General features: G+C 38.3%; 1 protein-coding gene across 5 annotated transcripts in view; it reads right to left on the bottom strand.

Annotated features, from left to right (window-relative positions):
- LOC120423697 (protein kinase C, brain isozyme-like) overlaps positions 1–25,616 on the bottom strand; it is an 89,312-nt gene that overhangs the window by 29,163 nt on the left and 34,533 nt on the right. For 3 of the 5 annotated variants that reach the window (XM_039587593.2, XM_039587592.2, XM_039587594.2), the window contains exons 3-5: positions 3,666–3,697; positions 2,467–2,549; positions 1,440–1,551 (exon numbers count right to left, since the gene is read on the bottom strand). In XM_039587593.2, coding sequence (XP_039443527.1) covers positions 1,440–1,551; positions 2,467–2,549; positions 3,666–3,697 — 227 coding nt within the window. Of the gene's footprint in view, positions 1–1,439; positions 1,552–2,466; positions 2,550–3,665; positions 3,698–25,616 lie in introns of those variants that run through there. The other 2 variants (XM_039587595.2, XM_039587597.2) reach the window with 2 other exon arrangements.

The raw sequence follows: 25,616 nt of genomic DNA, 5'->3' as shown, positions 1-25,616 counted from the left end.
ACTTAAATTTTTATTTCGGCTGAAGTTAAATTAAAATTTATTCAAAATCGTTGCCGTTGTGCTATCACAGTATAAAAATACCTTTTACAAACCAGACCTTTAATAAACTTCATGGCCTACCGCGATCAAACACAGCGTGCACCTGAACGGGGATTCCAGACGCACGCTGCACCAGCAAGAACTGACCATAACCGCTGACACTCGAGACTTGACGTCCCGCTGATTTACGGATCCGGTCGCGCGATTAGTCAAATTACTGCCACATAATCAATGCATTTGCAGTAGGCTGTGACTGGTCAGATGGGATACATCTTGCCCAACTCGTAACCGTTTTACCGACCAAGTGAGGGCCGACGGCACACGGAGAAAAAAGAGTTCCCAAAATCGTGAACAAGCGTTCATGAAAATGGGAACCACGAACAAAGTGTTCAAATTTCATGGTACGTTTTTCAATGAACGCTTGTTCACGATTTTGGGAACTCTTTTTTCCCCGTGCATGGTTGCTACGATTCATCCTAAATGTAAACGTCACTAGGCCGCTAAACGGCCAATGTACTTGTATTGGAGATGGTAAGGCAAATCTTTCAGCTGTCAGAAAATTTACCAATTATTGGGCCGAACAGGTCTAAGAATGCGTTTTTAAGTTTTATAGTTTAATCGCAATTATTTTCGACAGCTGGAAGATGCACCCTGCCTTAAATCGATACACCTTGGCTAAACGATCTTCAAAGTGCAAATTCTAGCGATAAGTGTTGATGACGTCACACTCAGAGAGGTTGAGAAAAGTGTAAATCTGCGAGTTTGTTTACATGTTGTGTGTGCGCATGTGTGTGTGTTTGTTCGCTGTGTACAGTAATAATAAAATAACAAACAGAAAAAAGTCACAGCTTGCTTTTCCGATGTTTACATTTGACCTCGCGCCGATACCGTTTTGCTCCGTAACGAGGTTGAAGTGTGTGTACCTTTGAGTGTGTGTGAACTAAAGTGTTTTCGTGCGTAACGGCTTTCTGCGGAATAATTTGCAATTGGTGTTGATATTTCCGATTTAACGTGTGTGTTTGTAGTACTGAGCACGCGCCTACTCGGTGTCGAAATTTGAGAGACGCTGAACTTTGAGACCGATAGTTGTAATAAAGTTGTAGATTATAGTTGGAAAATTTGTACACAAATAGAATTACACACACAGAGAGAAGCAATGTTAAAGAGTATTGTTAGTAAGTGAAAACATCAATAAAGTTTTGAAAATTAGTAAGAAACTACATCAGCTTTAGATGACAGTGTTGGTTATTAGATAACGATTTTGTTTCAGATTTAGTGTGCTTGTTTAGTTGTTTTGATGGTTTGAGTTTAAGAAATGAAAATTTAAATAAAAAACCAAAAAACAAACAGAAAACGATAAAGTAGAAAAAGAGAAAAACTAGTCATTAATCCATTATTACCTGTACACTTAAGCCCCTGGTGAATTAAACCGTACAATAACGAACCACAATGATCGCAAAACGTAGGACTCGAATAGGTCGACTCTTTAAACTCATGTTTGGTACGAGTATCCTTGAATCACATCATGTATACATATAACATAAGTTGTAAATTAATCCGTCTGTATTAATGGGGGGGAATATATAACCTAAATATAAAACTAATAAATTAACTGTAAAATATGTTAGTAAATTAACCGGAAATTACCGCAAATTATTCAAGTTGAAATTAAAATCCTCGCAAAACGCACACCATCTTGGTCACAAAAATAAAAATCGTCCAAATAATTCAAAACCAACCAAAATCTGTTCATGAAAAATGTTTGTTGTTCGTAGACTGCAATTATGACAGATGCTCTCTATTCTATTGATGCTATTGATTGAGTAGAGTTTTGTATTTTTTCTGTTTTCGACTGATTGGCTCGATTTATTTGAAAGAAAAATGACAGGTGAAAATATAGAGAGATGCGCTTTCACTAGTCTATTCTAGATATCGAAAAACGATCCGCAACAATGTCGGTTCTCTCCTGGCCGGAAAGAGGTAACTCATCAAACGCTCACACCATTCAAAGCCGTTCAAAAATAAGATTCTGGAATGCTGTTCCAACTCGAAATTTGTTCGAAAACTTTTTTTTTGTTGAATTCATTACTCTACTAAACAATAACCAAGCATGCATTTGGCATTCGATAAATCGCCGATTTTCGTTACTTTTTGTTGGCTAAATCAAATAGGAAGCTGCGAGAAAATTAAAATCAACCTCAAAAGTCGACAAATCAGTAGCTCAAAATTCAAACTGAAATGCTGCGAAATTGTCCTGCGTTAGCTCCGTGTTAGTAGCACCTTGAATTGAACCATTTTTTCATCGAATTCTATTCTAAATTTTAAAAATATATCTGCCCTACTATTGCAAAAAATTATGTCACATTCGTGGCAATAAAAAACATACTTATGATTAAATAAAAAAAATGAAAAACCAAGCCAACTTACGTCTGAATCTGCGCCCTTATCCGCACCCGGACACTTGAAGGTCACGTACTCGTGGCATCGTTTGTGTACGACAAAGGAGCAAACTGGCGGGAAGGAGAGAAAAAAAATAAGAAACAATTATGTCAATGTGTCGCACGAGAGGAGGACTTTTGTTTTGATGAGTTGACAGCAGCTTGCTCAGCACTTGTTCGCTATAAATCAATTAGGGGCCCCGAAGCACACTTGGACGCTAAATGTGTATCACACGTCGCCGGCAGCCTACTCTGCTGATTACGGTGGAGTGGCAAAGATGCTGGCACTGGATGGGCTTGGATGTGTTTGCATTGTTCTGTCTTCAATTTTAGTCTATGTACGAATTGTTTTTCATCTTGTTTTATTTTACGTTGGGATGCCAATGAATCAGACAGAGGTGAAAAAACCATCACTTGTTACCTCATTAAGTCACACCTGAGATCCTAGTCTTGGAATAAGTTAAAACTGCCCATATAAAATAGCAATCTAATTCCGAGTAAACTTCGAATTTGGAAAAGAGTTGCATGGTTGTCTTTTTGTGTTTTAGTATTTTAGTATTTTAGTATTTTAGTATTTTAGTATTTTAGTATTTTAGTATTTTAGTATTTTAGTATTTTAGTATTTTAGTATTTTAGTATTTTAGTATTTTAGTATTTTAGTATTTTAGTATTTTAGTATTTTAGTATTTTAGTATTTTAGTATTTTAGTATTTTAGTATTTTAGTATTTTTGTATTTTTATATTTTTGTATTTTAGTATTTTAGTTTTTAAGTTTTTTTTGCATTAATTTTTATTTTTGTATGGTTTTGTAATTTTTGCGATCAACCTTTTTTCCGTGTAGTAATGGTTATGAAACTTGTCCTGAAACATTCCTTTTGATGTTCGTGCTACAATCTGTTGATAGTCTCTTGTTTTTTTTCTAATTTGGATGCCAACACGAACACAGAACGTGCCATTTCACTTTACTACTTTGAAAAGCCCTTCCCTTTCCTCTTCCATGCTAGAATTGATTACTGGCGGGGGTTAATCGCAACGAAATGGTCTATTAATAATTCCGATATTTCCTCGCCGATTATCCTTGCTGTTCATCACAGAGCCGCGCATCGCCTACTGCCACCGGAATGCCATCAGTGCTAGTGTCTAGTGGAGTGGAAGACATTTCCCACTTCCCTTCTTTCTAATACTCACCTTGACATTGAAAGCCTTGCTTGCCGAATCCCCTGGTTTAGGGAAAGGTAACCGAGAAATGGAAAAAAGAGAGAGAAAAAGGAGAAATTTATATTAAACATTTTTCCAAGCCTTCGGAACCGGCTCAATGCTCGCTCGGTTGGAATTGCTGCTGCTGCTGGTGATGGCTTCGCGAGATGAATTATTTATCCTCGCGTGAAAGGTAGAAAGAAACGCTAAAGTGTCCTGAACAAAAAAAAAGTGATTTTTTGTCTGTTCGTCCTTTACTTTACGGAGAGCAGCACTAGATAAGATGGAAAATATTTCAGCGTGCCAACTTTCGGACGAGAATTAATATTAGATTATTGTTTGCTTTCTTGTTGTTCGTGTCTTGTTGTCACAATACCGACCGCCCCCGGGGACAGTCTCCGGAGTGATGGAAGGTATAAATACGTTTGGTTTCGTGATTTGTTCCGTTGACTTTTACATTAGCATCCATCACGCTTTGGGATAAAACAAGCAATCTAGTCGGCCGCGAAGTTATTTCGCGTAAAAACATGAATCTGGATATCTTTGAAGATTAATTTTAGGTATATTTATAAATAAAAGTTAACTGTAACTCGACAATCAACAAAGAAAAATGACTTAAAAAGCTATCCAATCACGACGACTTAGTCGAAAAGTGAGAAAAATCACCACAACCTACTAAGCACCGTTCTAACTCACCGGGGGAAAGAATGCTTCATACAAAATGAAAACGCCCTTCCAAAATTCATGGCCTGCTACCGTGTCCGTGCCAGCACACATAACTCACGGCTGCTCGTGTGTGATTTCGTTTCCGTTTCCGTTCCACCAGCTACGTTCCATTTGTTGTTGGACCGAGAGCTTATGTTTCTTTAAATTTTTCTTTTCAACCGTGTCTTGGTCCCGAATCCTGTTGCTCGTCGCCGTGTCATGTCAATTTTCCTCGCCATTGAACAGTACCCGAAAGTTACGAGCCGCATAAATTGGTGAGTGCCGTGATTTGATCCAGCCGAAAGTAGCCGGAAATCCGAATCGATCAATCTGGACGAAAAAGGTATTGCCGAAACGGGGGAGGGGGATTCCCCCAGGGGCTTCGAATTATCGTAATTGAGCGCTGAGCGTGTGCAGAATTGATGGTTCTGTTGGAAGACCATGCAGCTCCATCGACGAAAAAAAATGTATCTCTATCTTCGAAATTTAATCAATTCGGTCCGATTTGGTTTACAAGTGTTTTCATCCCTTATCATCAGGTGCCAATCACAGCCATCTCGGCAGACCGTGCTTGACGTCGCGTCGCCTACTTTTGCGAGTAAACAAAAAGTATAGCTGTTTGTTGAAAAAGACGCCGCCGGCCACAGCAGGCCGGTCGCGCAAATTTCCTCAAGGCAGGAAAAAACCTCGCGCTAAACGAGGAGAGCACATCAAGTGCCGAAAAACCATTACCGAAATCAATCAACCGGTTAAGTACTTTGGCCTTCTCGAATCCATTTCCTTGGCGCGGTAGAAGAGTTTTTTTTCGCCCCGATATTCCGTTCGTTCGAGCGTTCAGAGCCAACTTGGATCAGCGCCAACCGGTGACGACGAACGGAACGGTGAAGATGACGATGGAAGTTATTAAAATTCCATCGACACTTTTCCAGCGACAAGTTTGATGAGCGGAATCTACATAGCTATACGCGTCGGAGGGGACGGGGGACGGGTAGGTTCTTTTTTACGAGGTGATTTAAAGAGCGTTGCCTCTTTATCAATATCGGGTTTCGGGAAGGATTCCTTTACGACTACTACCTCGTCGCTAATCCTGGAGGTTGGTTTAAAGTCAACATTGGGGTGGAAAGCCGTGGTAATGTCACGGTTATATTGAGGTTAGATGACGACCTTATCTAGGATATCGACAACATTTTCATCTACTGTTTCATGAGGCATCGGAAGCATTTAGGTGAGCATCTTCAGTCATTTAAAAATATCGTTTGCTAGGTTTAAAAGCACATCTAGAAGCATAAACACTAGAGTGGCTAGACGTGTTTATGGAAGATTTTTGAATATAATCCAATCTTATCAGAACAAACAAATATTGTGTCTCATTCAAACCCCTAAAGACTTCAGGCTCAATTATCCGAAGTCCTCGGCAAAAACATCACTTCGGAAAGTCGAACCGCGAAAACATGTTTTTTCATTGCCTTATTGAGCTCAAATATGACTGCAAAAATGCGGCTTCCAAAATAGTGGTGATGAGATTATTCCTTTGATAATCCATCACCGTCAACGTAATAAAAAAAAGTTATTTTGTCCATGATTCGATTATCTGAAGTTCCTAAGAAACATTTGGATACTCGAAACTTCGGTTAATCGAGTCTAGACTGTACATTAGGGTTGCTCGACGTTTGTATGGAAATTTTTCAAAAAAAAAATCAAATCCAATCAGAACAGTAATTTAGTGATCGTTAACCGCCTGAAATTGGGAGCAGACCCGGCTTTCCGAAGAACCAAGCATGAGAAAACGAACTTTTTTGTTATTTGATTTAAAAAACTAAAACAATACCGTTCAAATAAAACTATCTTAAAGAATGTATGGTCCTATCTTCCTAACTGATGTAAAATCAAACTTTACAAAATGCTGCTAGAAAATATTCAAATATCCATAACCTCAGAATGGTTCTGGGTACACGAAAAAAAAAACCCGAAACCTTCGTGAAATTTTTACCGGTGTAATCGTAATTTTGAAATTGTGCAAAATAAAATTGATGAATTTTCACAGTCATGGTTTACTGTTCACGAACAGCGCTATTTTCTCAAATCATTTACGAATTTAAAAGTTGAGCAATTCTCTACGAAATCGGTCTTTTTTCTTAAATTTTAATTTTTGTATTTTAAATCCGACTGAAACTTTTTTGGTGCCTTCGGTATGCCCAAAGAAGCCATTTTGCATCATTAGTTTGTCCATATAATTTTCCATACAAATTTGGCAGCTGGCCATACAAAAATGATGTATGAAAATTTAAAAATCTGTATCTTTTGAAGGAATTTTTTGGTCGATTTGGTGTCTTGGGCAAAGTTGTAGGTATGGATACGGACTACACTGGAAAAAAATGATACACGGTAAAAAAAATTTGGTGATTTTTTATTTAACTTTTTGTCACTAAAACTTGATTTGCAAAAAAACACTATTTTAATTTTTTTTATTTTTTAATATGTTTTAGAGGACATCAAATGCCAACTTTTCAGAAATTTCCAGGTTGGGCAAAAAATCTTTGAGCGAGTAATGAATTTTTGAATCAATACTGATTTTTTCAAAAAATCGAAAAATTGGTCGCAAAAAATTTTCAACTTCATTTTTCGATGTAAAATCAATTTTGCAATCAAAAAGTACTTTAGTGAAATTTTGATAAAGTGCACCGTTTTCAAGTTAAATCCATTTTTAGGTGACTTTTTTGAAAATAGTCGCAGTTTTTCATTTTTAAAAATTAGTGCACATGTTTGCCTACTTTTGAAAAAAATATTTTTGAAAAGCTGAGAAAACTCTCAATATTTTGCTTTTTTGAACTTTGTTAATACGACCCTTAGTTGTTGAGATATTGCCATGCAAAGGTTTAAAAAAGGAAAATTGATGTTTTTCTAAGTCTCACCCAAACAACACACAATTTTCTAATGTCAATATCTCAGCAACTAATTGTCCGATTTTCAATGTTAAAATATGAAACATTCGTGAAATTTTTCGATCTTTTCAATATTACATTCAATATTACGCCCTATTAAAATGTTAGTCTTGGCTTAAAAATTTTGAAATTGTTTTCGAATCACGAACAAAATATTTTTTTTAGATTAAATGACTTATGCTTCAAAATATTATCAGCCCTTTCCAGAATATTTCAGTATTAATTTTAGTCCCGTCCAGCGAAGGAAGAATTTGATTTTCCTTTATTCCATCAGTGGTCTTGTGAAATTCTCAAGAATTTTAATAAGTTTTAATGAAAACTGGATATTTTCTGCTTGAATAATAACATATTAGGAATGCATAATATGTAGTTAGGTGTACACAAATCTTTTACGGTTGTTAAACATAATTTTTTGCAATTCCGCTGTGAAACTGTCAACTTTTCCTGTCCTTCTGAAGAAATGAAACGGCCTACTTTTTTCTACCAAAAATAACTGAATCGAATAGCAACACTTTTCAAAATAAATGCTGAAAAGTTCTACTTTTCAGCACTGAAATGAATGCTGAAAAGTTGAACTTTTCAGCACTTGTTTCGAAAAGTAAAACTTTTCAACATTTTTCTTTATTTAAACGATTTATTTAAAAATACATGAAAATTTAACTTAAAATTTCACTCAATGGGTGTTTTTCGGAATTGCAAAAAATGTTGTATGGAACTCGTTGCAAAACTTGATTTTTTCAACACTCGTCGTATTTATCCAACTCGGTGAACCTCGTTGGATAAATGTACGACTCGTGCTGAAAAAATCCTCTTTTTGCAACTTGTTACATAAACTACTATTTTGCAATTCCGTCGTGAAACTACTTACTTTTCCTGTCATTCTTGAACGACGAAATAGTCTACTTTTCTGTACCAAAAATAACAGAATCGAATAGCAACACTTTTCAAAATAAATGCTGAAAAGTTCTACTTTTCAGCACTGAAATGGGTGCTGAAAAGTAGAACTTTTCAGCACTTGTTTCGAAAAGTAACACTTTTCAACATTTTTTTGATTTAAACGATTTATTGACAAAATACATGAAAATTCGACTCAAAATTTCACTCAATGGGTGTTTTTTGAAATTGCTAAAAATGTTGTATGGAACCCGTTGCAAAACTTGATTTTTTCAGCACTCGTCGTATTTATCCAACTCGGTGAACCTCGTTGGATAAATGTACGACTCGTGCTGAAAAAATCCTCTTTTTGCAACTTGTTGCATAAACTACTATTTTTACTAGTTTAGTTGTTTTGCAATCATTAGTTTTGAAAAAATGTAAGATTTGACGACAAAAAATTGCGAAAAGAACTTTTTACGGTTATATTAAAAATTTCAGTTATTTGGTCAACTGAAACATATTTATAAAAAAAAAACAAAATCGAGTTTTTGCAATTAAAAATTAAATAGCTAATTTGGGTTTTTTTTTCAAGTACTTATTTGTTGAAGACACCAAATCGATCAGAAAATACCTTTCCAAGATATAGATTATAAAATATTTGTTAAGAACTTTTGTTCAGAAAGCCCCCAAATCTGTTTGAAAAACTAATGATGCAACATGGTGTATTAGAACATAGTCATTCAAATAACAAAATACAAAATAAAAAATCACGAGAAATTTAAAAACAGCAAAATAATAACTCTGTTGTAAAATTGATTCTATGTTTGAAGAGCATTCAAAAGTCAAATTTTAAAGGATATTTTTGACCCAATCATTCTGTAGCAAATTTTAGTCAAAGTTTATGTCCCCGCGCGTTTTATTTAACTTTAGTCTAGAAAGAAAATTAATTAAAGTTCAACATTAAAATAAATTATCATCCATTGTTTTAACCAAAACCTAATCCGAAACCTTACCCGCAACTGAGTGCATTCCAACATTCAAGCCACATAAGTTTTTCCCTCTCAGCCAGACAGGATAAGGCTTCCAAAAGGGCGTAAACGTATGGAGGTAAAACAGAAAAAAACTAGAGAACCCGTCGAAATGTGGCAATAATACGCCCAAACATGCCACTACGGCACGTGCTCCCAGGCTTGCGGGGGGGAGGAAGGAAAAAATGTGCCACAAAACATAATCACCAAATAATGTTGCTCGTTTGTTCTGCTGGACTCCAACAACATCGTCTGACAAGGATATTGAAGGGACTCTTTTTCCGAAAGAAACAGGGCTGAAACGGAGAGACATAAGCTTGTACACTTCGGTTTTGGCTGGTGAACGCAACATTCCAGAAATTCTTTAACTATTAGTTGTTGACCAGTTTAGGGTGGATCAAATTCAACTATGTATATTGATTTGAGGTAGAATATAGGAAAATCGAGTTGAAAAGTTAAATTTTTCAACACTGTTTTGAAAAGAGTGTTGAAAAGTTAAATCTTCAGCACTTTCAAGCCCAACAACGACAAATATCCCACTCTAAACAAGTCAATTTTCCAGCCAGCACAAACTGCTCTCAAGTTTCGGTGGCCACAGCTCGGAGGGAGAGTGAAACCAACCGAAATGACATACTACAGCAGTTTGTGGTCCCTAGTCTAACTTGGTGGAACGGAGAAGGGGAAAAGTCTTACTAATGCTCAGCGATTAAGCTTGTAAAACAACGGTGTGAAAATAGACGATAAGGAAGCAACGAGAGAGAGAGACGCGTTCCAGACCGGAAGTTTGTCCAGTAACTTTTTGATTGCACGAAGGGATGTTTTCATTTTGGGTGAAAGTTTTGTTGTTGGGTAGTTTACGTTATTATTGAAAGAAAGATCTTTAATTTCTTATCTGCTGAACTATTGATCAAGTTATTGTGTAACCTGGTTGGTCCAATTATCGAAAATTGTTGTTTAACTTCATTATGCAGAAGGTCAAAATACTCATGCAATCGGTAAACTATTGTCACCTTTGCCACCCACGACACCTATCAATTACCCCCAAAATCACTGTTTTGTGTTCTTCTACCTTCTAACATGTGTTATTTTGTGGAGCCTCCCAATACTTTAACCTCGAAGCTTGTCCCAACCCAGAGAATGAATATTTAATTCAACTCCCACCACCCAGACAATCCCCAACCGGGTACACCTTGACTAGGATGGCTGAGCTGGAAGCCACGGTCCAACTATTGTTTTTCGGTGAACGAGAATACTCACGTGTCGAGGAAAAACCTGTTGAAGTGGGCACGACACGAAAAAGCTTCTTTTTGTTGTTGTTTTGTATATGTTGGGAGACTGTTATGGCGTTTCGTCCTCTCATGTCGTCTCTGGCACATGTCGTACCATTGGCAATTCAAGTGCAAGACGGGTTCCAGTTTGAGGAACAGAATTATTTATGAAAAGTTTGAAAAATGAAAACGTAGCTCCAAAATTTTAAACATTTCAAAAGCTGTTTGCAAAAATGTTCAATAAGTCCAAAAACAGGAACATAGACATCGTTCCAATTTCGCAAAAAAAAAGTATTGCATATTATTATAAATTTCCAAACCGCAAATCAGCATGGAATTGGTCAACCCAGCAGCAGGTTGCAAATAAATAAAAAGACAACAACAACCACAACCAACACCGACGCTGACAACATTCTGTTTGGTGGAAAACATGGCATGCCAAACATATGCCGTACTCCTCCTCGCAGCAGGCTGCGAGTGTTTGTTTTGTATCAAAGTAGGCGGTGGCAGGTATAGGTACCATTTATGCTATATTTAATCCGTTCTGTCTCCTCTCTTATTTCACTTCTCTGTGTGAGTATGTATTTGTGTTTTATTACTTTTGGGAACAAATATGTAAGAGTGTGTGTTTGTAGGATAATCTCCCAAGCAATAAGATCCATCCCGTTTTCTGAGATGAAAGGAAAAACCATAGCCTCTACTGCACGATATTAGAGCTCCACATGGACAAGCCCACACGTGGTTTTGCACGGCCTGCCTCGATTGGAACTAACACTTTCCATTCGAGCTTTTCATTAGTGACTTCGTATTACGGTGCCTACTGTGATGTCCAATTTTGTGTATCTTCTACCAATATTTTCCTCCACCAGGAATTATAGCAAGAAGATGAGAGTTTTTCACGTTTTCCCCTCGGTCTAGCCGAGATTGTCGCACGTACATTAAAGGAAATTGTATCAAACAGAATTGAAATTTACTCCGTACTCAATAAGAGTGTTTACGTGATGATGGCAAGGAGTTATAGGGAGAGATGATGCGGAAAAGAACACGAGATGGAAAAATGTGGAAAGCGAACGTGTGAAAAGCCATCACGGAGGCACGTCAGTCAGAACGAGAAGGTTGTGAAGTTGATACTTTTCCACAATTCACGCTGGAGCACGCGTCGTCGTCGTCGTCTTCCGATGTGACGTGAAAGAAATCGCATGTTACGGGGCGGCGCAACATTTACTTGCTCATTGAAGTGGAATTTGTGATTGATTTTTTTTTCCCTCCCGCTTCGATCAAAACAGACTTGAGTGATGTAATTCTATTTGGAGGCAACAATCACATGTATCGGAAACGGGGTTTGCCGATCAAGCCCGTCAATTTATTCAATCTGTTGTAGGTTGAGCACATATTTTCAAGATTTACTTAAGTTGGTCTTTTTGTACACTCTGGAATACAAAAATTCAAAAATACAAAAATACAAAAATACAAAAATACAAAAATACAAAAATACAAAAATACAAAAATACAAAAATACAAAAATACAAAAATACAAAAATACAAAAATACAAAAATACAAAAATACAAAAATACAAAAATACAAAAATACAAAAATACAAAAATACAAAAATACAAAAATACAAAAATACAAAAATACAAAAATACAAAAAAAAAACTAAAATACAAAAATACAAAAATACAAAAATACAATATACAAAAATACAAAAATACAAAAATACAAAAATACAAAAATACAAAAATACAAAAATACAAAAATACAAAAATACAAAGCAAATCTAGAGTTTTTTTTGAAAAGGTCCTATAAACAAAATTTTAAATTTTTGCTTTTTGGGTGTTTTTAAAACCGCCTTGAGTCAGGGGTATTCAAAAACACCCAAAAAGCAAAAAGTGAAAATTTTGTTGATAGGACCTTTTCAAAAAAAACTCGAGAAATGAACACTTTATTTTGTCCACCGCAAATTTGCCGATTTTCAACTCGTTCGAGGGGGTTGTCACTTTGCACATTTTAATTGTGTTCCGCGCGCGTATAATTCGTCGGTATCGCGGTGCAGCACGACAAACATAAAAAGTTAAATGAGAAGCATGCACCGAGTAGTACTCAACAAAAAAAAAGAGCACAAATTGAATAAATGGCACTGCCTCGGCAAGTCGATGGGAAAATGTAAAAACCATAGCAAGCTGTGGAAAACCGAACGCGATGGTGACGGAAGGACGGAAAATGTGGCGAAAATCTATCAAGTATAATTATCGATGGCGCGAAATAATGAAACACATTTTGTTGATACCCTGCAAGTGCCCCCCCCCCCTCCACTTTTTGCGGCTAGTGAAGCGCGTGAGCGAACACTAATTTATTTATTCACAAGCTTTCATGAACGTCGTGTGGTGCATGGTGTGCTGCGATTGCACCGAAAAAACGGGGTTTCGAAAATGGGTTGGAAATATGGCATCCCGCAGCGGATGACAGTTGATGTTGGGTATTTCTCTTCTCGGAAGTACGAATTGTATGGTCAATCAATTTGTGCTCAATATCTCGCTTGGCACTTGTTGGTTTTTGAACTACTTTTGATGAATGTTCATGAAATCGACAAAAACTTTAAAATGTAAGCAAAGAATGTCACAAGAATAAATTTAGAAATCGTTCGGTGCGCGCCCACTTCGATCAAATCAAATTTGTCTTCAAAGCTCCCGCCCACAGCCAAACAGATCAAACCAACAGACGAAATTAATTATCAAAGTACTAAAAAGCCCACCGAATCTTTATTGCGTCGGTTCCAACTTCTAATCGCCCTTCACGGACGATTCTCACGGCGGGCACGTGCCTCATCAAATTATCGACATTTCCTTCGTTTCCCCCCGCTGGCAAAGCTTCAGAAAAAAGGCCGAGAAACCGGAAGCAGTAACTATAACACAATCAGCAGCAACTCACTGAAACCGTATCCCGGAAAATGAGCTACGGCCCGACGGCGGCCACCCCAGATAATTGTCGACGGAAGGCAAATCGACACCGATGCTATCGACTCCATGGACGGACGGACAAAGTTGAACAAGTTGAAAAGATCAATTTCACAATCGTCTTTACCGGTTGGATGGTAGGGGTGGGGACGATTCTTGGAATGATTTTAGACTGGGGTTTGATTTGATTACTTGGAATTCTTTGACAGGATGTTCGTTTTCTAAAATTGTTGAGGATTGCGACCTTTCGTCACACTTCTAGAACGGAACACAGACATACTATTTTTCTGTTCTTTTTATTACCCAGAAATGCTTAACCTTCCCATCTGAATTTCCATGCATTCGCATTTGATCTAGGCGGGTTGCAGACTGGATTTCGTCATGTATATGTGATAATTGTCCAGCCCAGGTTGCTTTAGACCCCATCTGTTGAGTTTTCATGGCAACTCTTCAATTCTGACCTAAAAAATGTCCAATCAAAGTGAACCTGGCAAATCTGCTTAAACATCAAGCCTCGGCGGGTGCTTCAGTACATTTTCGGGCTAATTAATAATATTTCCACCAAAAGTTTGCCCCTTAAAAGCTATTAAAATTCAAATTGGATCCTTCCGGCTATCGCTAGAATAATTAAAAGCTTTAGAGAGGTACGCACACTTCACGAAGGTGCCCGTCCCGCCATTAAAGTTTAGAACGATTTATCATATTATACATTTCTGCTGCCAACTTTGCAAATTGCCACTTTTTGTTCCGGTGCGTCTGTTTTGTGTTTTGTTTCCCAGGAAATTATTTTTTGTTCGCCAGGTAAAACCAGAATCTCTCTCTTTCGGTGGAAAACTTTTGCAAATGAATTCTTTTTTCGCTACTTCCAACAAGTCTCACTCTGAACTTGATTGGGTATAATTTACCCGGTCTGTACCCGCTGCTTCGCTGGGACTACCAATTTGTCACAACGCGATGCTCTCCACGTGCGGCCCCTCCTCGGAACCGGGGGCCGTGTTCTGAACCCGTTTTGTGTGTAACAAATCTCTCAATTAAGGTTTAATTTGATTTCCGCCCATTTCGCAGTTGGATTCGTCACCCCCGGAACGGGTCGAATCTTGGAGCATGGAGTATGCAAACACACTCACTTTGAAGACGACCGGGTGGGACTTGAAAACCTTGTTAGAACACCAAGAGCGAAGTTGAAATTCGATCCAGAGCCGACTAACCAACCGATGACGGTGGAGAGCAGCTTGCTTACCGAACTCGTCTGCCAATATCCCTCTGGCAAATAGTCCTTTTTTGATGCCAGGCGAGCCAGCGCTCCGCGGGGAGTGGACCACCTCTTGGGTACACAACACCACCAGCGTTGTTGGTTGAGACCCTTGTCGTCGGATTTTCCGATCCGGGGAAGACCAATCCATCGAGTTTTTTTTTCAATTTTGAGAAACGGAAGAGATATGGTGAAACTTGGCATCAAAAATATATCTTTTACCTTAACGGTGCACATCAACCAGAGCTTTTGCATCAAGATTTTTGTTACAGATATTTTAGTATTTTCGATATAACTTTTTATTCATCCCCTGAAAGTACTATCTACTAAGGATTTTCAACAAAACTTTCAAATTTTTACAATCAGATTGTTGCAGGATTGGGTCCGTGAGTTTGTCAATTTTGGAATAAGAAGACAAAAACTTCCTTGGTTGCTGTGCACTAGGCCGTCCCAAAAAAATGAAAAGTTGTCAAATCTTCGGTGCTCACCCCTAGAATGATAGATTAGGATGTCAGAAACAATATTTTCATACAACAAAAAAATCCCAAAAATGGTTTACAACTCGCGCGCGGAGCTTGAATGAAAAAAGTGCATTTTTCGAGTATTTTTCAGAAATGCGCGTAACAATCATACTAAAATCATTCAAATTTGGTCGCCTTGGGCTTCAAGTTATAGTTTAATGTCCCCTGAACAAATTCCTGTATAGACATGGTCCATAAAAGCTTGTGTTTGGACATGGCAGGGCGTTTTAGGGAGAAAAAATTGTATTTTTTAGCTAAAAAATTTCAAAAATCACTCCCCAAAACGAGCCAAACAATTTTGCAGGCAAAACTAATGCATTCAGCATAAAGGAAATTTTACGGAGATCATTTTGCTATTTTCAACATTCAATTTATGTCCACGCAAAGCCAAGATATTTGCATTTTAGTGAACAAAAAGTGACGAATTTTCAAAATTCTTAGTCTATAAGCGTTTTTAGCATATAACATGGGCTACTATGATTACAAACGAGAAAGCATATATTTTGGATATTTTTATTTTGCTCGCTCAAAAACGATATTTGTCAAAAACATTTCATGAAAAAACATGAGATATTCTCACAATGTGACGTAAACGACATATTTATTTGTATTGCTCTGTAATCTTCTCCATATGAACAAATAAAGCTCTGATGGGTAACTTTTTTTGAAAAAAAATATGTTTTTTATAATTAAATTTTATAAATTTGTACATTTGAATGTACATGCAAAAAAAAATCACGTTCACAGCTCGGAGATATGAACTTTAATAAAATTAATTTTGATTTATGCTCATTTGTCGTTTACGTCACATTGTGAGAAAATATCATGTTTTTTCATGAAATGTTTTTGACAAATATCGTTTTTGAGCGAGCAAAATAAAAATATCCAAAATATATGCCTTCTCGTTTGTAATCATAGTAGCCCATGTTATATGCTAAAAACGCTTATATACTAAGAATTTTGAAAATTCGTCACTTTTTGTTCACTAAAATGCAAATATCTTGGCTTTGCGTGGACATAAATTGAATGTTGAAAATAGCAAAATGATCTCCGTAAAATTTCCTATAAGCTGAATGCATTAGTTTTGCCTGCAAATTTTTTTGGCACGTTTTGGGGAGTGATCTTTGAAATTTTTTAGCTAAAAAATACAATTTTTTCTCCCTAAAACGCCCTGCTATGTCCAAACACAAGCTTTTATGGACCATGTCTATACAGGAATTTGTTCAGGGGACATTAAACTATAACTTGAAGCCCAAGGCGACCAAATTTGAATGACTTTAGTATGATTGTTACGCGCATTTCTGAAAAATACTCGAAAAATGCACTTTTTTCATTCAAGCTCCGCGCGCGAGTTATAAACCATTTTTGGGATTTTTTTGTTGTATGAAAACATTGATCCTGACATCCTTAACTATCATTCTAGGGGTGAGCACCGCAGATTTGACAACTTTTCATTTTTTTGGGACGGCCTACTGTGCACCCTTAAAATGATTGTAAATTTTATCCAATGTGTCCAAATGGATTTGTTCAAAAATAAAAAAAAATGTTTTTAAGTGATCTATAAGAGTTCCAAACAACAGTTTACTCTTAAACCTGACCGGAATTTGCTAAGCTTTAAAAACTATGTTTTGCAGGTTTTCACTAATGCTTTTGATAAACTTGTTCGAAGTAGGCGTAATCTACGAGATTTACAAGATAAAATTTAGATGCCTTTGATAAAAACCAGAGAGCCGATTGTATTCGTGAAAATTCTTACTATTGAGCTGTCAAATTATAAACATGAAAATTTGTTGTACATGGTTAGGTTGTAAATGCTTAAAAAAACAACGCTAAACATCTCTCAAACCATTTTTTCTGGTTTAAAGCTACTTATCATTCCAACTTGAGCCCCAATATAGTCCACCAAATCCCTCGAACCATGCAGTGCAAACTCCCTCCACTCCTGAATGAAACTTTACTAGCAAATAAAAGCCAAGATTTTCTCTCCCGCCCACCGCCAAACCGACCCATCAAAGCCATAAAAGCATCGCCGTCGGATCCTACTAAATCTTCCCACAACGTCGAACTGAGCTTATTGAGCCACCCCCGCGCGCGTCGCCACCACAGCCAGAGCATGACAAGCCCAGAGAGAGGGAAGGGCATATCAGTTCGCGTCCCACGCACAGACAAGAACCCCCCCCCCCTTCCCCCCCTCGTCCACCCAAAAAAGCTGTCATCATTTAAATGTCAATTGAATTTCATCCCGTGTCGTCGTCGTCGGAGCAAGATCCTTTGCACGGTTTAGTGTCCCACGTGGCATCCCCTGCAAAAGCTAGAGGGAGAGCGGTGCATGACGCAACAACAAAGCAAGCCACGTGACATCGACCACGTGTGTGTGTGTGTGTCGGGTTGGCTTTTTGTTACGTTTCCCACCATGGCCTGCTTTAATCTGAGCGCACCATTTTCCGGATAACGACGATGGCGGCCACACACCGCTGCTGTCCGGTTTTTCCGTGGCATGGTTTCGGACATGTCGCTGACGTTAATTGATGTGTGGACAGCCAGAAGTGGTCCAGTTAGGTGCCGCGCGGTCCGTCACACGGTGGCGGTTGATGTTTCCGCCGGTGGATTTTGCAATTTGACCATTCAGAGTCTCCCCCCGAAAAAGTCGCTTAATTAACAATGAATCACTGTAATGGCGGACGAGAGCGTCGGACTCTGATTTCATCCAACTAATGCATGTGGGTGTACTATGGAGGGGACGAAAGTGGATTGATTTACGTTTGATGTTTTGTCTAGTGTCATTTTCAAAATGGGCTACCTTTCCCGGTATGACATAACCAACGACCCGATTGACCACCAACAGATGGAAAAGCTTTTCTCTGTGAAAATGACCATCGCTTAATTTAGTCGTCTACAAACTAAGCGAAAGTTTATATATTGTTCTACTTTATCGATGTTAGTCTGTAGTCTGTAGTCTGTAGTCTGTAGTCTTTAGTCTTTAATCTTTAGTCTTTAGTCTTTAGTCTTTAGTCTTTAGTCTTTAGTCTTTAGTCTTTAGTCTTTAGTCTTTAGTCTTTAGTCTTTAGTCTTTAGTCTTTAGTCTTTAGTCTTTAGTCTTTAGTCTTTAGTCTTTAGTCTTTAGTCTTTAGTCTTTAGTCTTTAGTCTTTAGTCTTTAGTCTTTAGTCTTTAGTCTTTAGTCTTTAGTCTTTAGTCTTTAGTCTTTAGTCTTTAGTCTTTAGTCTTTAGTCTTTAGTCTTTAGTCTTTAGTCTTTAGTCTTTAGTCTTTAGTCTTTAGTCTTTAGTCTTTAGTCTTTAGTCTTTAGTCTTTAGTATTTAGTCTTTAGTCTTTAGTCTTTAGTCTTTAGTCTTTAGTCTTTAGTCTTTAGTCTTTAGTCTTTAGTCTTTAGTCTTTAGTCTTTAGTCTTTAGTCTTTAGTCTTTAGTCTTTAGTCTTTAGTCTTTAGTCTTTAGTCTTTAGTCTTAAGCAAAAAAAAATACTGCAATTTGCTAGAGAACTAACCTCAAAGTGCGTGCTTACGTGTGCGTATGGGGGTCATCGAAAGTCATATGCCACTGTCCTCTCTGGTTGTCCATCGGTCGTCGTCGTCGTTTCGCAACATGTCCTCCAACAACTTCTTCCGCCATTATGAAAGCACGGTCATGCGAAAGTCACCGCCCTCGGCCCCCTCGGCAGTCAACACACAATGGCACCGCATTCTGGGGGACAAAACCAATCGATTCAGAAAAGCTCTACCATCGAGTGGACAGTTTGAGCAAGGAATGTTGAAAAAAAATCTAATGAAAGTGTATAACAAGAGCTCATACATTATCATCATCATCATATCCTGGGCTCGTAAATTTCAATCGCAGTAGACCGCCAAAGCAACGGAAGCGAATTTTGAGTTGAACCACCACTCCGTTGAAAGCCTGCTTCGATCATCGCCGGAGAAAGAAAGACCCTGAATGTGCAGATATATGCAAAATGGGTTGCGCTCGTGGCAGCTCTTCTCTACTGCTCTGCTCTGCACGGTTGTAATCGATAATCACACGTGAAAGCCCTCGTTTCCAAGTGCACACAGTCCTTGCTGGAAGCTTTCACCAGCGTGGTTCTGCACAAAAGCCTGTCTGGAAACTTTAAACCGACCCTGTCGGATCACTCCATAAAGTTCGATACGGGATAACGATGACGGCGACGACGACGACCACTTCGAAAAGGATAGTTTTGCCGGAAGTTTCGAAAAAGAGTAAGAATAGAGAGCTACAAAATGGGAGAACAATCCTCCTGTAGCATTTTTTCGCCATTACGCCAAACAAAAGAAGACACACAGACAAAAAGTTGAAAAAGCCATCATTTTGCACTGTTGCATTTTGCAATGCAAGTGAGAAAACCGAGCAGGCTGTGTGAGCGATATACCTTCGTCGGCCATGGCTTGCTGAGGTCGTTTCACAGCAGCAGCTCGCTCCTCGGCTCATCTGTTGAACGAGAACGAGAAACATAACACCAGCCAGCCCAGCAGTGTCGGATCTAGGGGGGAAATCGAGAAGGAGGAAACCCACACGTGAAGGGCTGCGGGGTGAATGGAGCTTGTTGAATGCCCTGGCCAGGTCAGGTCCTCGTCAGAGCAACGGACCTAGCTGCAGAGCAAATGACGAAAATCGATTTCTCCGTTTTTGGCGATATCATTCCGTAATTGCTTTGAATAGTTGCCGCTTCAAGGGTTGTTGGGGTGGGTTTGGGGTGAGAGAAGTGGGGTGAGGATGATTTTCCGGTAAACTGAACAAACTGATGGGTGGGTTTTCCCTGAGTGGGGGTTTCCAGTTTCGTAGAGAAGGCGTCTCCTCCTGAAGGCAAACGATTGGTTATAACAATTTGTGTTGAAATAATTACACCCGTATACTTAAACGGTTCATTTACATAAAGGGAAGGATGAAACATGTGATGAAACTGTTTAGATGACAATCCATGTTATTTTAACTTCCATGCTCAAATACAATACTCAAAATTTTCGTAACTCTGTATTTTGAAAGCAAAATTTCTGATCTTTGCGTTCTTAAGACCTGTTTTCAACCGATATCGGACTACCTTGTTATTCCCAGAAAATTACGAATTTTACTAAATTATGATTTCCGAAAATATTGTTGAAGAGTATTTGAAATTTCATTTGGAAATGAAATTTGTTCTGATAAATTACCATTGAAGTGTTGTGTTCAGGGACCATTCCTAAACCACGTTCTCGATTTTTTTTAATTTCAATAACACTTAAAATGTTTTTTAGGAAATTATTTGAAAAAATAATTGCTGTTAAGTAGAAAATATTTGAAAAAAAATTTAGGAAGCAAACCAATTTTCGATTTTTAGCCATTTTTATTAAGAAAAAATCATAACACTCTAAAAGAGCAAAAAAAACTATTTTTTAAAGTATTCTGAACATTCCTCAAATGAGCTTGGTGTGATTCCAAGCTGTTCCGTTCGAATTCAAAACAATCTTTTTAATTTGCAAGAAAAAAAACAATTAGCAAGAAAACAGCAATCTTCCAAACATTACACGTGATATATTTAAAGAGATTCGGCTTACTCATGCATTTGAGTAGTAAATTTCAATTATTTTACAGGTTTCTGGGCTAAACTTTTCCAATTTGATTTGATTGCAATTTCTCGTTTTCCAATATTTTTCCTAGAAAAACACACACACACCAACCCAAACCCCATCTCGTCACATTCTCAGTACAGAGCCACCGTGTAACAGTTTTCCCTAGTTTGACCTACATTTCCTGTGAACATGCTGTGTGACGAGAGCTTTGCAGCAATATCCTAGAACAGCATCCTGACTGAGTCCTCTCTCTCTCTCTTTCACTCTCACTCGGTGTGCACCTGTAGCTGTGTGTGGCTCGATGATTTTCCACCTGAGTCGCAACTTTTTTTTTCCTAACACAACAACAACCACAGAAGCAACAACAACGTTGCTGAAATTGAAATTGATGACAAGGGGACGGAGCGACATGGCAGCACACCCGGGAGCACTTCATCTCCGATGGTAATCACGTGGGGATGCTCCTCTTCCTCATCCTAACGAAAGAAAAAAAAAAGAAAGCATAAACCAACAATCGTGGTTGGTTTCATCGCCTCAACAACAAAACCACCAAACAAAAACACAACAATTCCATTTCACACCACCCTCACGTGTCATCATTACCGACACCATCGTCCGGGTCATTATCACCAGCAACCACCATGAACACCCCGACAGCATCAAACAATGACCGCCCCGGCCGGCCGGCTACAAAACCGACGCAATTGGATTAAACCAGTCACGTCATCATTAGTCAGTAGTAATTGCTTAATTAATTAAAACACAATTTTCCACGTCGGTCGAGCTCGCACACTTTCTCCGCTTTTCTCATTTTTCTTTTCAGAAATAAAGGGGAAAAGAATGTCCACAGCACAGGAGAGTTTCGAGGAGAGTTGGGACCCTGATTCCTGGTGAAGGTGCTTGTGGACGTGCAAATGGAAGAATCAAGTAGTCCATGACGATTACCTCGTCGCAACCACCTCTACTGCCCACCACAAGAGCGAGCAGGCCAGCAGTTGCTTAATTGGATGAAAGTGGAAAATAGTGCGAATTCCAAGGCATACTTGGTCCGTGACCGAAATAAACAATCGTTGTGTAATGTTGAATGGGATCACTATAAAATGAATTTTATCCCAGATTCGCAGAAAAGTTATTTTTTTTATATAATGTTTATATGGAACACTAAACATTTCTGAAAATATTATTTTCGTGTGGCTGAGCAATCTTAAATTCACTTAGTGTTTTTTAATTAGCCTCAGTTTTACAAATGACGACTGACGCAACTATTTGCCAAATTTTCAATGTTAAGAAATTGAATCTCAGTGACATTTTCCTATCTTTCGAACCATGCCTAAAATTTCGAAAAAGCAAACATACATATTTTAACCACTTTTAAACAATAAAGCCGTTTTAGTAATTTTTATTATTTTGTTCTTTTTGGTCAATTTGGTTCAATTTGAATTTTTTGATCGTTTCGCCCATTTTGGTCGATTTAGTTTTTTTTATCCATTTTGTCCGATTTAGTCATTAAGGTGTAACGTGCCATCATCGAATATGGCGAAAAAACATGGTTGATGAACTGTCCTGTTCCACCTTTAAAATGATGGGTTTTTTGTTCCCCCTTAACCAGTGGAAATCTGGTACCTTTTGAGAAATTCGAAAATTAATCCCAAATGAGTCACGCAGCATATACAGTAAATTAATCATCGTAAACAGAACAGTTGCAAGAATCAAAAACACAAGCAATCACGTCCAAAACGGGTATTTTTTCCACACATTTTGCCTGTTTTCTAACACTTTGGGTTTCCCATACAAAAATTACATCACTGAAAAACGTCAATTTTCTTCACTTTACCTCAATAAATTGTTGATCCCCAAACGTGCTGCAGCCAGGAGCGTCAGCTGATCACCACCAATTTTACCAAAACGGACAATTTCGCGAAAATCGTCCTCCTAAACTTGCGAGTTGAAAATTTCCGCGAGCAAATTTTTCTCTTGTTTGACACGATTTAACACAACCATCAGTTACATTAGTATTGGTAATCATCATGATTCGAATCACATCGTGTTGCCAGAAATCGTATTACGATTTTTGATAGTTAAATATTTTGATACTGATATTAGTGGATACTTTGTCTTCCTAAATGTCGTAAAAAGTCTATAAAATTAATGAATTTTGTTTTCCTATATCTAAAATACATGTAAAGAGTATAAAACCAAACAAATTAGTGGAAAGTAATTCAAAGTGAAAGTTTATGCTAGAAGCTCTTTGAATTTTGGCAACACTTTTCTCTGACAGGCCGACCGGCCACTTTTGGCACTGACAGTTCTGTTTGTTTTCATTTTTCATAATTCGTCCACCCGTGCAACGCAAGAAAAAAAGAAAATCCTCGAAAATAAAATCGCGGCCAGCTAACTTCCCTCTCGGGGGCGCAAATCCATCTTCCGCTGTGCTTTTTGGCATCGTTGTTGCTTCTACCCGGCACTTGTCCCATCTGGGCGGCCACTCAAGGAGTGGGAGGTGAGTTTGGATTTGTTTTTATAGTTTGTTTTTTTGGAAGAGTTACGAAAGTGGTTCTATTTTTAGTGCACTATCTGGATCCGGATGGTGTCAACGCGGACCTACCTGACCCGAACCGGATTGTTCGGCCGGGATTGGGTACCTTTTGCTACCGGGGGAAGGACAAGCAGTTGGGGCGGTTGTTCCAGACGGTCATTTTGAACTGCGACCATGACGATTTTAGCCAGTACGAGGACGGCAACCCGGAGAAAGTCCGGGCGCATCACGAAACGGTGCAGAGTCTGCTTTCGCTCAACTTTCCGTCCAACAGCCGGAAGAAGGTAATTAAGCTGGATCCGTTCAATCAGAGCTGCATCGGGGCCGTTTCCGGCGAGGCGTTCGTGATCCGGTTTGAACCTGATCCGGGCAGACTTTTGGCGGATTATTCTGCTTGCGGCGGGGGTGTTTGTGTTTTCGTTGGCGGTTAAACTATCGGCATTTTCGCCAGCTTTTCGTGGTTGTCTATTTGACCAGCAAGATCTTTCTCCGGAAGCCGATGATGTACGGCGTAATGCTAGGAGGATGGACGCTCGGGTTCTACTTTGCCCTGATGCTGTTCGACAACTTGCGACTGATCTTTGTCACGTACCAGGTGTACGTGTTCTGGTACGTCCTCGTGACCGGATTCATCAGCTTCGTCGTGTGCTACCGGATGGGTCCTCCAAAGAACCAGCGCAGCAAGAACCTCCTCAAGTGGCGCCTCCGACTGGCCGCGATCGGCGCAATCTTCTTCTTAACCGCCTACCGGGAGGCCACCACTGGATTCTGCATCGCCCTCTTTATCTGCTACTACTTCCCGCGATTCCTCCTGACCAGAGTCAGCTCCCTTTACCGGCGTCGATTCCTGCCCAAGCGACGCCTTCTCATCGTCGAAGAGTTCAACGAGCAAGGTGCCCGCGAAACCATCAAAGCCCTCGACGAACTGCGCGAGCCACGAATGGACGCGTACCGGCAGCAGCAGAAGCTGATGGTACAACGAGCAGCCGTATCCACAGGAATAACCGGAAGTGACAAGGCATTTGCTGTTGACCTTACCAGCCAGAGCGATTACGACTTGGTAATAATGATCACAGTTAACACTCCAAAAGTTTATTTCTTACTGCGTTCCCATCTGCCTTTGTAGGTTTTATTTCTAGTCCATGCTGGCTTCAGAAAATGACAGTTACAAAACATATGAAATAAATGAAAAATAAATGGTTTTTTTAGAAACATCAAACGAGTTCAACCAAATGCTTTACTATATTTATCACATTTCTACGGATTAACCCAACCCCGCCTCTAAACGGGCTTCGATCTAAAAAATCGGCAACAATCAAAGTTTCATCCAATTTTTGATATTTAAAATGCATTGGAAAGAAGAACTCTTATTTTTTTTGAAAATGTAACGTTTGGAAGTTTGACTTGTTTTATGTGACTTTGCCAATGTTTTCCAAAATGACATTTTTCAGGGGTCAACTTTGGCTGTTTTTTAATAACATTTCCTCCATTTTGGTGTTTTTTAATAACATTTCCTATATTTTAAGTAAAAAGTAGTATTCAGTCATTTTTGTAGTGTCCCAGGCTATGCCACTACGCATTTTTTTACAATTTAAATGATAATAATGCCATTCCAGAGCAAAAAAATGAAAACAAGCAAAACATTTAAAAAGTGACTGTAAATACATGATAAAATTAGAAAGGCAAAATTTAATGATAGGAGGTGGTAGAATAGGCCAAATACTACCAAAAACAAAGATAAACTAAACAAAATAAAAGCAAATTTAAATACTAAAAACAAAATATGATTAGCATAAAACAAGAGAAGTATAGTTTTTCGTAAAACAAAAGTTGCTCTAAATGACCTCCTAAACAAGGGCAAAATAAAAAATTTCGAAAAAAAAATTGGGCGGTAGAGGGTTAATCCATTCAAAAAATCAAAAAGATTTCTAAAGAATTCCATAATGGAAATTTACCATCATACAAAATTAGCCTCTTTTAAATGATATTGCAGCATGTTTTTATTTCTACAAAACCTCTTTTGAAATGTGAAGCGAGAATTTTTGCGTACACTACTACCACTATACGGAATCACTAATACTAATTCATCAGTGACGTCATCGATGATGATCATCAAACTAACATTATCAAAATGCACTAATACATATGAAGTCAAGATTGCCTTCACGTTTCACCTTAAGGTCGTGTTTTGAACATTTTGGTGGTTTTGGATATTTTGGGTGATTTGGTCATTTTGATATTTTCGGCCATTTTGGTCATTTTTATTACTTTGTTCGTTTTGGTCGA

This window comes from Culex pipiens, chromosome 2, assembly GCF_016801865.2.
Source record: "Culex pipiens pallens isolate TS chromosome 2, TS_CPP_V2, whole genome shotgun sequence".
Classification (NCBI taxonomy): Eukaryota; Metazoa; Arthropoda; class Insecta; order Diptera; family Culicidae; genus Culex; species Culex pipiens.
The sequence above is the reverse complement of the archived record's forward strand: the minus strand, read 5'-3'. Positions and strand labels throughout refer to the sequence as shown.